The sequence below is a fragment of the Stegostoma tigrinum genome, chromosome 8, assembly GCF_030684315.1.
Source record: "Stegostoma tigrinum isolate sSteTig4 chromosome 8, sSteTig4.hap1, whole genome shotgun sequence".
In the NCBI taxonomy this organism is placed as follows: domain Eukaryota; kingdom Metazoa; phylum Chordata; class Chondrichthyes; order Orectolobiformes; family Stegostomatidae; genus Stegostoma; species Stegostoma tigrinum.
In genome coordinates, this window is record NC_081361.1 from 74,395,072 (window position 1) to 74,408,302 (window position 13,231).

Here is a 13,231-nt window from a genome sequence, read left to right on the forward strand (position 1 = left end):
ACTGAAGAGTGAAAACCTGTTTTAAAAAAAACTTTGACAAAATCTTCAGCTATACTGAAATTGAACTAAAGTGATTAATTCCTTAACAGTAAATGTTAACATAGTGAGTTTAGGTGCAGATGAGAGTAGCTGTTACCTAGTTTCAGTAGTGAGCCTAGGAAAACACAGGATGGTTGTCTAATGTAGTTAACTTGTGTTAATTCAGATTTCTTTTGTTGCAGAGGAGCAATGATGAGAATGGAAACTGCTCAGGAAGCATTGAATTTCCCACCACAAATCTTTATGAATTGGAAAGTCGTGTGTTTACAGATCACTGGTCCATCCCTTATAAACGTGAAGAATCACTGGGCAAGTGCCTGATAGCATCCACATACCTAACACGGCTAGGTAAGTACCACAAGGATTCAAAGAGTCAAGTTACAACAGCTTACCTACCTCTCTCAAATATGATGGAATATTAGAATTGAAGAAAGAGGACACAACAGGCATGTTTTGCTTATGGTTTCAACTAGTACGTGGATAACCTTCATGTTATAGAAAGCCAAGCAAATTGTGGGATTAAAGACATGTGGCTGTGCTATGGAGTTTTTTGCTTGCACACCCAGATTCTGGTTATTTGTGTATACTGGGAATGAGAGTACATTGGGTAGGCATGGTTGCAAGTTTGGTGTTGAGAGTAACTTGGAGATCTTTCTACTTAACGGATATGAAAGTTCAAGGATAAGTATCCCACATGCTTTCTTAACACGCTGTGCCCTTCTGTATAGATTAGCCAGTTGCCAGTTTAACCCCAGATGATGTGGTGCATATGAAATGTCTTTGAACAGAAGAATGTTTCCAAGCAGTTAATTTAGTTACAATACAAAGTACTCTTTGTATTTAAAAAAAGTCAGTGAAATCATCCTGAGGTTTATTCATTTAACTAATTAAGAATGGCTGCAGACCAGGAACGTGCTACTTACCTAGTGACTGAAGTGTGACAAAATTGAGAAACTTGTTACATTCAGTGTCTGAGACTTTTTTTTTCTTCACTTTCTTTGAAATGGTACAAATTAGATTTTAAAGCACTCAGGCAGGTGAGAAATTCCAATATTTGTTCCTGCTGGAGTGCCAGAATTGATTGATCAGAAGTTATCAGAGATAATGGGAACTGCAGATGCTGGAGATTCCAAGATAATAAAATGTGAGGCTGGATGAACACAGCAGGCCAAGCAGCATCTCAGGAGCACAAAAGCTGACGTTTCGGGCCCAGACCCTTCATCAGAGGTTATGATCAGAAGTTATTTTCTTTTTGTTTTGTATCTGACTTCTGTGTCTGATCGCTTTAGGTCTTGCGGATGCTGATGAAAATTGCAAACGCTTTACGGATCGATGTATGCCAGAAGCATTTAAAAAGGTAAAAGAAGCACTCTGACATCAGCAAAAACAGAATTAATTGTGAATTCTAACTTTTGGGATTGAACTATACTTTGAAAGTCTGATCTTTTTGACATGCTTGGTAAGAGTGTTTTCAGGGTGATGTCAAAGCAGACCTAGAATCATAGAATTCCTATTGTGTGGAAGCAGGCTATTCAGCCTGTTGACCCCACACTCCCCCTCCAAAGAACATACCAGCCATACTCCCACCCCCACCTTTCTTCCTCCCCATCTCTGTAACCCTGCCTTTCCCATGGCTAATCCATGTATCCTTCACACACTTGGCACCTGGTTCTTCTGTGCTACAAGTAAAGGACAATTGATATACTTTGAAAGGTGTTTAGAAACTAACATTCAGTGATATTTGTGAGAAAAATGTGAGCAAGTATTTGAAGGTTTAAACTTATAAGTAAATCATTATTTCTGATGTTAAAGTTGGATTTGGAACTGCTTTAAGTGTTAATTGTTCTCAACAGCTAAACATTCAGGGGAAGTAATTAAATTATTATTGTGTTGTGTTTTCAACAGTTGTTAACATCAAGTGCTGTACATAAATGGGGTGCTGAAATCCATGAGGGAATCTACAACATGGTGATGCTTCTAGTTGATCTGGTTGCAGAGCGAGTCAAACAGGACCCAATCCCCATTGGCCTAATGGGAGTACTCACCATGGTATGTAGATGACTGTAGCATTGGAAAGCATAAATGTTTTGAGTACTTTTTAGCTAGGTTGCTCTAGCTTTTGTCAATTTGCTAAACCGTGAAACATTGAGTAATTTCAAGTGCAAATTATACCCAATACACATCAAGCCCCTCCATCTTTTGTGCACAAATATAACGTTAAAAACTCTTAACTGGACATGTGATACTAATAGGCTTTCGTTAAAAGCTTTTAAATAGTGTTTACTTTACTAGGGAATTGATGATCTTTCACCTATATAATTGCTTCTAATATACATTTTTAAAAAATCATTTTCAGTTGCACGCAATTAATCGCTGGTGGTAAAACAGACACTGACTAAATTGTATTCTAAACTGTGCTGTCTAATGATGTTTGCTCGTGTAAGATTTACATTCAGTAATATCCAAGTGTATTGGGGTGAAAATTTAAACTTGGGTTTCTTTTCATATATGTATTGTGCTAGATTCAATAACTAGTAGCGCAAAAAGCTGAATCTCTTGACCCTAATGTCTTCTGTTATGTCATAGTACTTAGATGTGATCAATCCTGGCTCCCTCCTAAGCTCCCCATGCAGTACTGTTCTTCAATCAATCTTTAATTCACTTCGCATGATATCAAGAAACAGCTGAAAGCACTGTATTCTGCTTGATACTGTGCTGGATAGCATAGGTCTTGACAACATTCCAGCAGTGGTACTGAAAATGTACCTTCCAGGTCTTGCAGTGCCCAAGCCAAGCTGTTCCATTATAACTACCGTGCTGGCATCTACCTGACAATGTAGAAAATTACCTGGATAGGTCCTGTACGCACAAATCTGGACAAAGCCAATCCAATCCTGATTATTTTCAAATTGTTGGAACTGGTTGTCTACAGTGTTGTTCAGCAACGCGAAAAGGAATAACCTGCTCACTGATGCTTAGCCTGGACTATGCCAGGGTCACTTCTCCTGACCTCATTACGGCCGTGGTCCAAACATGAACAGTAGAGTTGGAGGTCAGTCATCTCAGCCCTAGGAGATCATTACAGGACTTGCTGGAGTTGTGTCCTAGGTCAACAATCTTCAACTGTTTTATCAATGATCTTCTTTCTATCATAAGGTCAGAAGTGGGGATGGTTGCTCATAGTTACACAATTTTCAGTAATTGTAACACTTCACATGCTGAAGTAGTCCATGACCAATTGTAGAAAGACCTGAACAACAACCAGGCTTGGACTGTTAAGTGGCAAATAACATATGCATCACAGTGCCAGGCAATGACCATCTCCAACAGGAGAGAATTTTAACTGTATCACCTTGATGTTAAATGGCATTGTTAAATCTCTCAATATAAACATGCTTTGCTACTATTGACCAGTAGCAGAACTGGACCAGCAATATATGTGTGTGTATAATACATATGCTAGGAATTCTGTGGTAGATAGCTCACCACCTTTCTCCCCAGTACGTGCCCTCAATTTCCAACGCACACTCAGGGGTGTAATGGTAATCTCTACACTTGTTTAGATGAGTTAAACTCCAACATCAGGAGCAGGGAGATTATGTTGGAACTGTATGAAATACTGGTTATGCCCCAGCTGGGCCACTGTGTGCAGTTTGGTCACCATATTACAAGAATGCTACGATGACACTAGACCAATTGCAGAGGAGATTTACCAAGTTGCTGCTTGGGCTGAAGGGTCTGAGCTGTGAGGAAATATTGGATAGATTGAGGTTGTTTTCCTGGAGTAGTGAAGTTTGAAAGAGGCCATCATAGAGTTGTGAGAGATTGAGAAACACAAATAAGTTAGATAGGAAGGCACTTTTTCCATTCATAGAGGGATCATGAATCAGTGGGAAATAGCACGCTAAGAGGAGAGTTGAGATTTTTATTCACCCAGAGGGTGATGGAAGCTTGGAATTTTCCACCCAAAAGAGTAACTAAGTCAGAAACTCTTGTAACATTTGAGCATTATTTAGATGTTCACTTGCTTGTGTTGCCATAGCCTCTAAGGGCTATGGATCAAGAGCTAAAATTGGGATTTGTGTAGTCAGATCTTTATTTGACTGGTAAGGACGTAAAAGGTCAAATGATTTCCTTGTACGGTATAAACATCTGAGTTTATAGCAAGTGGTTAGGATCCCGAAAGCACTTTGTGTGTGGTGGTGAATGATCCCATTGGACTTTCAAAACAGTACCTACAAGCATCTGAAGAGAAACGTGCAGGGTTATTGGTTAAAGGTAAGATATGGAATGAAATAAGTGAACCAGTTGGCCTCCTGTGCTACAGTTATTCCAGTCACAGATGTAAACACAGTTGATTGAAAGTTCTATCTCTCTGGGAGCAGTACATTGAAATTTCTCTCATTAGTATTTCCTCAAAGTTCAACCAATAACATTTCATTGCTACCTGTAAGGTTTTGAGGATCTGGATAATTTTTTTTTGCTATATCTATGCCGCACAACATTGATTTGCTAGCCAAAAGGAAAATCTGAGTCGAATTGCTCCCACTCAGATGTTCCACTTTTCAGTTCGTAAAGGATATAAATGAAAACCTGTGCAGAGTTGCACCTGGATAGTGCTTCTGAAGGAATGAAGTAAATCGAGGATTTTTTTCAGTTTTAGGATTAAATGTTATCACATTTTGCCAGTTTAAAATGATGGTGCTTTAGTTCAACCCTGTCTAAAATATTAATCGTTTTGTTTGGGATAACAGGCTTTCAATCCAGGAAATGAGTACCATTTCAAGAACCGAATGAAAGTGTGCCAAAGGAATTGGGCAGATGTTTTTGGGGATGGTAAAACATATGCCATCTCTCCACCAGTCAATCTACAGAAGGTGAGTTGGATAGTGTGGCAAGAGTTGAATATTTGTCTACTCGGACTGGCACTGTGTGGTACAGAAAGTTATGCCGTTGAACAGCAACATCAAGGCAAATAAAAAATAGGAGTTCTGAGCAAGGGTCACTGGATCTGAAATGTTAACTTTGCTTTCTCTCCACAGAAGCTGCCAGACCTCCTGACTTTTTCCAGTAATTTCTGTTTTTGTTTTAGAAAATGAAGGAATCCATTTCAGTTTATGATTATTTAAAGACGATATCTGAGTGTATATAGCTTTCCCTGCAGAAATAATTTTCTGTCCTTGCAATAGACAGCTGACATATTTGTGTCAGTAGGTGGTTAAGGAAGCAAGATCGAAGTTGATCTCAAAAGGACCATTGGTCCATGGCATGATTCAGAGCACCAGGTATACACCTGTCTCACTCCTCTCCATCCTACCATGAAAACTACCAACAAGGCTTGTTTCTTTTTATAACAACACAAAAAAATAACAGGAGTAGGCCGATCAGTCATTTGGTCCACTCCATCATTCCATGTGATTGTGGTTGATCGTTTATGTCAACAACATCATGTTGCATTATCTCCATGTTTTAAGATATGTGTCTATTGGTGCCAGTCTTTAACTTACTCAGTTTCTGAGCCTTTGAGACAGGGAATTACAAAGCTTCACTACCCTCTGAGTGAAGAAATTTCTCCTCACCTCTGTTCAAATTGGCCTGTCTCTTGTTCTGAAACTGTGTTGCCCAATTCTTTATACTCTAGCCAGAGGAAATGTCCTTCTTCTATTTAACATGTGGATTCTATATAAAAAGAGAGTTAGAAAGGGAATGCTGCTTATTCTTTTAAATTCCAGAAATTATAGATCCAGACTATTTTAATCTTTGCTCCTAGGACAGTCCCTCCATCCCAGGAGTTGTTTAGAGAATCTAAGTTAGACTTGCTCTCTGGCAAGTATTATCTTTCCTTGAGCAATGAGATCAAAAGTGTACACACTACTTCAGTTGTGGTCTTACCAAGGTTCTATATAATTGCAGTATGATCTCTATGCACCATTACTCAAATTACTCTTCTGATCTACTTAATTTATCGAAATGTGGCAATATAGATGTTTCGAAAACGAGACCTGAGATGAGAACAGGGTGGTGTAAAAGCTGTTATTCCATACTTTTACCTTGTGCCTTGTTGATAAGCTGCTTTATTTTTAGCAGTGTACTGCGTCCATGATTGCTCTTAAATAACCTTTCTGATTGTGGAAAACCTGTGTGATATTAATAGTCATTTTTTAGCTATTACAGAACTTGAACTAATGTCATTTGTATGTTATGTCAAGTTTCTTCTTTGTGATAAATTGTTATATTAAAAACTGAGGAACTTTTAAAAGGTTTTTTAATGCCTGCTTTGTATTTGTATCCATCCTGATTTCCCCCTCTTTAGTTTTATTTTAAGTGTAAGATAATTGGTGCATTTGCCTCCTGGATTGCTGTCTGAATTATTCGATTTGATCGACTGCTTAAGTAGTTGATGGAATTACTGTTACTGAATGCCTGGAGATCTCTTTGGCTTTCCTCCAATTTCAAATTAAGATCAAGAAAGGTGAAATACATAGCACAAATCACTAGATATTGTGGTAGCAATCTTCCAGATTGGTGGCAAGTCCACTTGGTATGTATTTTAATGTTCCTTAATAAATTGTAAGCCATTGAAGGAAATTACTCCTTATTCTGCTTCTGATACCACATGATTATGAAAATTTATGCATCGCTGCCTTTCATCATACTGACCCTCAAATTCTGTAGGGATTTGTGGCGGGGGTGGATTTACAGGTCTGGTTTTTTTTCTGGTGTCACTTGGCAAAATATGTTTCTGTATTGTACAGTTTTCACCTTGCATTTCATCCCTTGGTGCCATATAGAAATGCCAAACATAAAGTATTTAAGCAAGCTTGCTAATTGCATATGGGAAAAGGCTGTTGTAGTAGATTGTGATGCAGTAACGATGAAGTTTGTTTAGTAACTGATGAAGCTGTATTTATTTTCTAGTTGGGTGGCTGTAGATTTATCTTTTGATCCATTTATTCATGAGACTGGGCATATCTGAAAAGATCGGAGTTTATTCAATCAACCCTCATTGCCCTTGAGAAGTCATTGAGCCACTTCTTTGAAGCTTATGTAACGTGAAGAATCTTCCGCAATGCTGTTAAGACAAAATTCTTGAACTTTGGCTTGGAGACGGAAAAGAAGCTAACATCATCCTTAGTCAATAGTGAGACAATTGGAGGGGAACGTCCAGGCAGCGGTGTTCTTGTGAGACTCCTGACCTGACCACCTAAGTGATATCAATCATCAGACTGGAAATTGCATCATCAGTCAGTCATATAGTTATTTTGTACCTTCATATATTTCAAAAATTATTTTTACTTACTTTTATCTTTCCTTTACAGGAACCTTATGGATGGCTCATAGATCTGGTTAATCGGGTATGCATCCTACTAATTAACACCAACTTCTCTTTCTCTCCTATACTACGGTCACTCTTCTCCCCCTCTATTCTTCTTTAATATACTTCATAAGATTCCAAAACAACTGAAGGATATTCGACACCTGTACATGTACTGTAAGTAATCAGGCCATCCGGTTGTTTACCTTGGTATAATAAATACAGCAGCAGAAGAAAAATGAAGTCATGGAAGGTGTTAAGTAGAACAGTTTCAGAAAATATTCTGACATATGCAGGAAAGAGCAGGATAGGGAGAAACAGAAATTAAAGTGGTCAAACAGTAAATGAATTGAGATGCAAGCGCTATGAAGCATCATTTAAAAATTCTGTATATCAACTGGAAAGAAACAGTACAAAAAGAGCATTGGATTTTTTGCCAGGGCAGTCCATAGGTTATGTTAAGAAGGGGGCTATGGCTGAACTGAATTTTTGTTTTCACTGCTTTTACCCTTCAAAGTTTATTGAGGAGATTAGAAACTGTTTTGTAACACTATGAAAGAGTAGAAGCACGTGGCACTGAAAAAGGCAATTGAGCTGATCATGCCATCACAGTTCTTTGAAAATCCTATCCACTCCCCTGCTCTTTGCATTTCTGCAGGGCTGTGTGGAGAGATTTAGGGAATTGAAAGAAAGCAAAGCTCTGGAAAACACTGAAAAGTTTATTTCAAGCGCACTAATAGACTTGATTGAGGCAATTGACTAGGCTTTGCCAATATTTTTCAGAGTTCCTCATCACACATAATAGAAGAAATCATTTGGAAGATTAAATGTGGTTCATAACAATTAGCCAAGGATCAAAGAGGCAGTCAGTATCCTGTACAGTTTATTGGAATTTTTTGGGAGGTTACAGTGCTTATGGAAGAATGATGTAGATATTGTTTATCTAATAACATATCACAATGTAGATGAAAAATTATTCCACTAGATAGTCCCTGGAAGGTGTTTGGGAAGACATTAGTATGGAAACCTGTTAACAGAAGAAACTCAGGAGTTCAGTTCATGCCAATTTTTATAATTTTTAGAAATTACTTGGAGGTTGGAACTTTGCCCAGGATATTAAGCAGATAATACCAAATTCAACACATTGACTTATTGTAATCAGTTGGCACTAAGTGATTTGGGTAAGCTGGGCAGCAGGCTGACATGTGACACAGAGGTAAGTATGAAGTCATAAAATTAAACCAAAGAAGAAAAATGTAGATTTCGTGTTAACAGTGATCTTCTGGGAGTATCAAATAAGCAAATGGATCTGAGTATTTTGTCGGCAACATTATTAGCACTGTCAGTTGAAAGTGAAATGTTGGAATGCACTTCTAGTGTTGTTTTATTTTGAAATTTCCTGATGTAACATATCTGGTATTGTCACAAGTTTCGCTGTCCACATCATAGGCAAGATTTAGAATTGACAGAACGAATTCAGTGAAGACAATGGGTTGAACCCTGAATTGAAAGTCTGAGTTGAGGAAAATTTATTGAACTAGGAATTTAATCCCTTGAGCTGAAAGAGAACTTGGTAAAGGTTAAATACTTTAATGGATGTGGGGAATTTTGGAATTCTGTCAGATGCAGAATTTGGAAAGGTATCGTAAGTGAATAGGAAATTTAAGCAATGTTTTCTTATGAATAAGAGTGAGTTGTGGAATAGCTGGCTAAAAAGCCAGAACAAATTTTGTAGAATCAAATTTATATATTAAAACAATGACCGATGGTTTGAAAGTATTTGCTGGTTGAACTACTAGTATTTGGTGCAAAGCATTGATGTATGTATTACGACAGTTAATTCCAATTCAGGTAACTAACTTGCTTTATAATCGATTGCAGGCCTATTTTGCATATGTTAGATGTAGCCAGTTGAAATGAAGTTTATCCTTATTTAGATGGAGATAAATCTTAATGACTTGTTCTTGTGATTTCCATGTGTTGCTCAAAATACTAGTAAGCACTTTCGGAAATGGATCAATACAATTTACCAACTGTTCATATTTGATTTGAGGTTTGCTCTCATAGTTTTGTCAGGCTAGCTATTGATGGAAAACTAACTGGAGCGCATTGCAAGAATTACCACATAAATCAGTGGAAGTATCAATATCATGTCAATATCTCAATGAATGAACTTTCAATCAGCACCTAAGTGTAAGCCGCAAATGAAGCCTGGTTGCAGTAAATTTCTTTGCTCAACTCTGATAATTTGGTGTTGGCACTTAGTTTGTTAGTTCTTAGGTACCCATGAAAAGTTGAGTGTCAGTCAAAATACTTCACCTTTTGTGCTGTACTGCTTATAGCTATTTTTTCAGACACACTCCAAAAATCATCTACAATATAATTGTACTGTTAGCAGAGTCATTATGGAGTAGAAGGAGGCTATTCAGCCCATCATCCATGCTGGCTTTCTTTAGGGGTGATCCAGTCAGTCTCATTATACACTGTATTCATATTCATCTTCCATGCGTCCATCCAATTTCCTTTTACAATTATTTGTTGATTTCACTTCTAACGGTCTCCCAGATATTGAGTTTCAGATCAGTACTTTCTGTGTAATTTTGAAATAAAGTCCCTCCTCACAAGCCGTGCATCTCATGCCCAAAATCTTAAATCTGTCCCCTAATCCTTTGATCACCTAATTGAAATGGCTTTCCTTTGTTTATTTTATCGAAAGCCATCATAACTGCGAATAAATATCTCTCAATTTGCTTTGTTCCAAGTAGAATAGCCTCTTCTTTTCTCATCTAACCTTGCAGCTAAGAACATTGTTAGCCCTCAGTCTATCTTGTTCATTGATTCCTCACCAGTACTGAAACAGACAACTTTGTTGAAAAATTCAACGCATTCATTTTAACAGTACTGTATATTAGAAATGTCTGCAATGATTGATATTTAATTATCCCTGCTTTACACTTGAGTTAACACTCCTGGTATTTTTTAACAAGTGCCTATTTGTATCTGTAACCTCGTAGAGGATGCAACATCTGCTTATTGGAAATAAATAGTTTGCTGTTGATCCACACTTTTACATGTCTTTTTCATTCACTGGATGTGGTTTTCACGAACTAGGCCAGCATTTATTGCCCTTCCCAAGGTGGTGGTAAGCGGCCCACGACAAGTATGTACAGCCAGACTGCTGTTCAGGTGGTGTTTCAGGATTTTGACCCAGTAACAGTGATACAGCTTCAAGTCAGGATGCTGTGCATCTTGGACAGAACCTTGTTGATAGTGGCGTTCCTATGCTTCTGCTTCCCTTACCTGCCTTAATGATAAGGTTCATGGGTTGCAAAGGTACTTTCAAAAAAGCCTTGGTGAGTCGATACAGTTCAACTTGAATGTTGTCAGACCCCATGATCTTTGAAGTATGCATTGCTTTTAACCAAGTTCTTGGCATCATATGGAGTCAATCAAATTGGCTGAATGCTGGCATCTTTGGCAGGAACCTCAGCAGGAGGTTAAATTGGATAATCCACCCAGCACATCTGGTTGAAGGTGATTGAAATGTTTGATAATGTGCGCTCCCCATCATTAAGGATGGGAATGTTTGGGGAACCATTTCTTCCTGATTGTTGTTTAACTGCCAATCATTGTTCATGGTTGGATGTCACTGGATTATAGAATCCTACAGTGTGGAAAGATACAATTTGGCCTATCAAGTCTGCACTGACCCTCCAAAAGAGCATCCCACACAGACCCAGCCCCCTTACGCTATCCCCATAACCCCCCATTTACCATGGCTAATCTACCTAGCCTGCACATCTTTAGACTGTGGGGGATACCCACACAGACACAGGAAGAACGTGTAAACTCCACACAGATAGCCACCCAAGGCTAAAATCAGACTTAATCAAGGACCAAATCAAGGTCCTTGGGGTTGAAAGGCAGCAGAGCTAACCACTAAGACACCCTAAGTTTAAAGTTTAAATCTTTTGCAGAGTTTAAATCTGCTCTAGGTTGTTAAATTGCTTAGCTCTATTGCTCGCATGCAGCTTATGTTGTTTGACATGAAAATAGTCCTTGCTGTAACTTCACCATATTGATACCTTATTTTTGGTATGCCTGGTGCTACCCCTTCTAAACTGCACACCATTGTGCTGCCAATTCTGGTTCATCAATCCGGCTGGTCGGACAGGGCATGACAAGGATAGTGATGACGATATCTGGGACATTATCATACTCACTGAATCATACGTTGTACGTATTAGATTAGATTTTGTGCAGTGTGGAAACAGGCCCTTCGGCCCAACAAGTCCACACTGCCCCTTGAAGCGCCCACCCAGACCCATCCCCCTAAACCCCACACACCCCTGAACACTACGGGCAATTTAACATGGCCAATCCACCTAGCCTGCACGTCTTCGGACTGTGGGAGGAAACTGGAGCACCCGGAGGAAACCCACGCAGACACGGGGAGAATGTGCAAACTCCACACAGGCCGAGGCGGGAATCGAACCCGGGTCCTTGGTGCTGTCAGGCTGCAGTGCTAACCACTGAGCCACTGTGCTGCCGAAAATTGTCAGGCTATTGTTTGACTAATAGGTGGGACATCTAATTTTGATGCAATCCGTCATATAGTCATAAGGAGGATGTTGCAGAGTTGACACTTTTCTTAAAGCAAAAACAAGCTTTGTTTTTGGTACCTGAGTTGATGACAGTGGTCTGTGTAGTTTTTTTTCTTTTATTTAGACTCTACAGTGTTTTGACACAACTGACCCTCATTAGGCCATTTCAGGGGATTTTAGTAATAAGTCTCATTGCTGTAGGCCTGGAGTCGTATGTAGGCCAAACTAATCAAAGATAGTAGAATTCCTTCATGAAAGGACATTAATGAGCCCATTCCCCAGACGGGTTTTTGCAACAGTCTGTAGATGTCAATTGGTCATGATTAGATTGGTTTTTAGTTCAAGATTTACTGGTTGAATTTAAATTCCATCAGCAGTGGAATTTGAACCTATATTCCCAGAGCATTATCCTGAGCTTTTGGATTATTATTGCCATTTTTTTTGCTATATCACTGTTTTGGAGAATGCAACCGAATTGTTGGTGAACTAAGATGTTTAGCTAAATCCTTAATCCGTGTTTTACAGCTGTTAATGCCCAGTATCAATTGGCCTGAATGGTTTTTCTGTTCGTATACTGTTCTGAGATTGCGGAGGCCCTCGTTTTAATAGAGCCAACTTTTCAATATATCATCATGCTTGTTAATGTCTTCTCCCTTACCTGTGTTATAAATTAGAATTCAGAATCATACCCAGATTTTAAAAAAGGAAAAATTCGTTTTTGTTATTCAGCTCAGGGCCACATGGAAAGACTTCAATGTTAGTGACAGTGATGTAAGAAAATACTAAATCTGCCTAAAATATCCAAGACAAAAGCTTGGTACGTGTCTGGTTCATTCAGTGCCTAGCCACCATTATTTATGAGACATGATGTTCTATAATGCGAATGAGAAATTAATATTTTACTTCTTAAATTGAGAAATTAGCAGCAGTACTTTGTTTTTAACTTGCTTCTAATGCAGTTTGTGCTCTGAAACAATGATCATCGAGCTAGTTGCTGAATTATATTTTATTTTTCTAGTTTGGAGAGATGGGTGGGTTTTCAGCCATCCAGCTGAAGCTTGGTGCAGAAGATATAGAAACCGCCGTAAGTCATTATGTTTAAAACAATATAATTAAGGCTTCGAGGTAATCACTTTCAATGACTGCTTTACAATCTGCATTTAAAACAATCTTTTAAATGTCTTAACTTCTTCCCATGTAGTTAAAGTAATTGCCTATTTTTATATAGTTCTTTTACAACACATTTAATCAATTTCAAAACTTAAAAACTTTG

General features: G+C 38.4%; 1 protein-coding gene across 2 annotated transcripts in view; it reads left to right on the forward strand.

The window, feature by feature from the left end:
* usp24 (ubiquitin specific peptidase 24) overlaps window positions 1-13,231 on the forward strand; it is a 180,970-nt gene that overhangs the window by 32,606 nt on the left and 135,133 nt on the right. For both annotated transcript variants that reach the window (XM_048538885.2, XM_048538886.2), the window contains exons 2-7: window positions 222-387; window positions 1,329-1,396; window positions 1,945-2,088; window positions 4,794-4,916; window positions 7,359-7,394; window positions 12,977-13,042. In XM_048538885.2, the coding sequence (XP_048394842.2) occupies window positions 222-387; window positions 1,329-1,396; window positions 1,945-2,088; window positions 4,794-4,916; window positions 7,359-7,394; window positions 12,977-13,042 (603 nt within the window). The remainder of the gene's footprint in view (window positions 1-221; window positions 388-1,328; window positions 1,397-1,944; window positions 2,089-4,793; window positions 4,917-7,358; window positions 7,395-12,976; window positions 13,043-13,231) is intronic.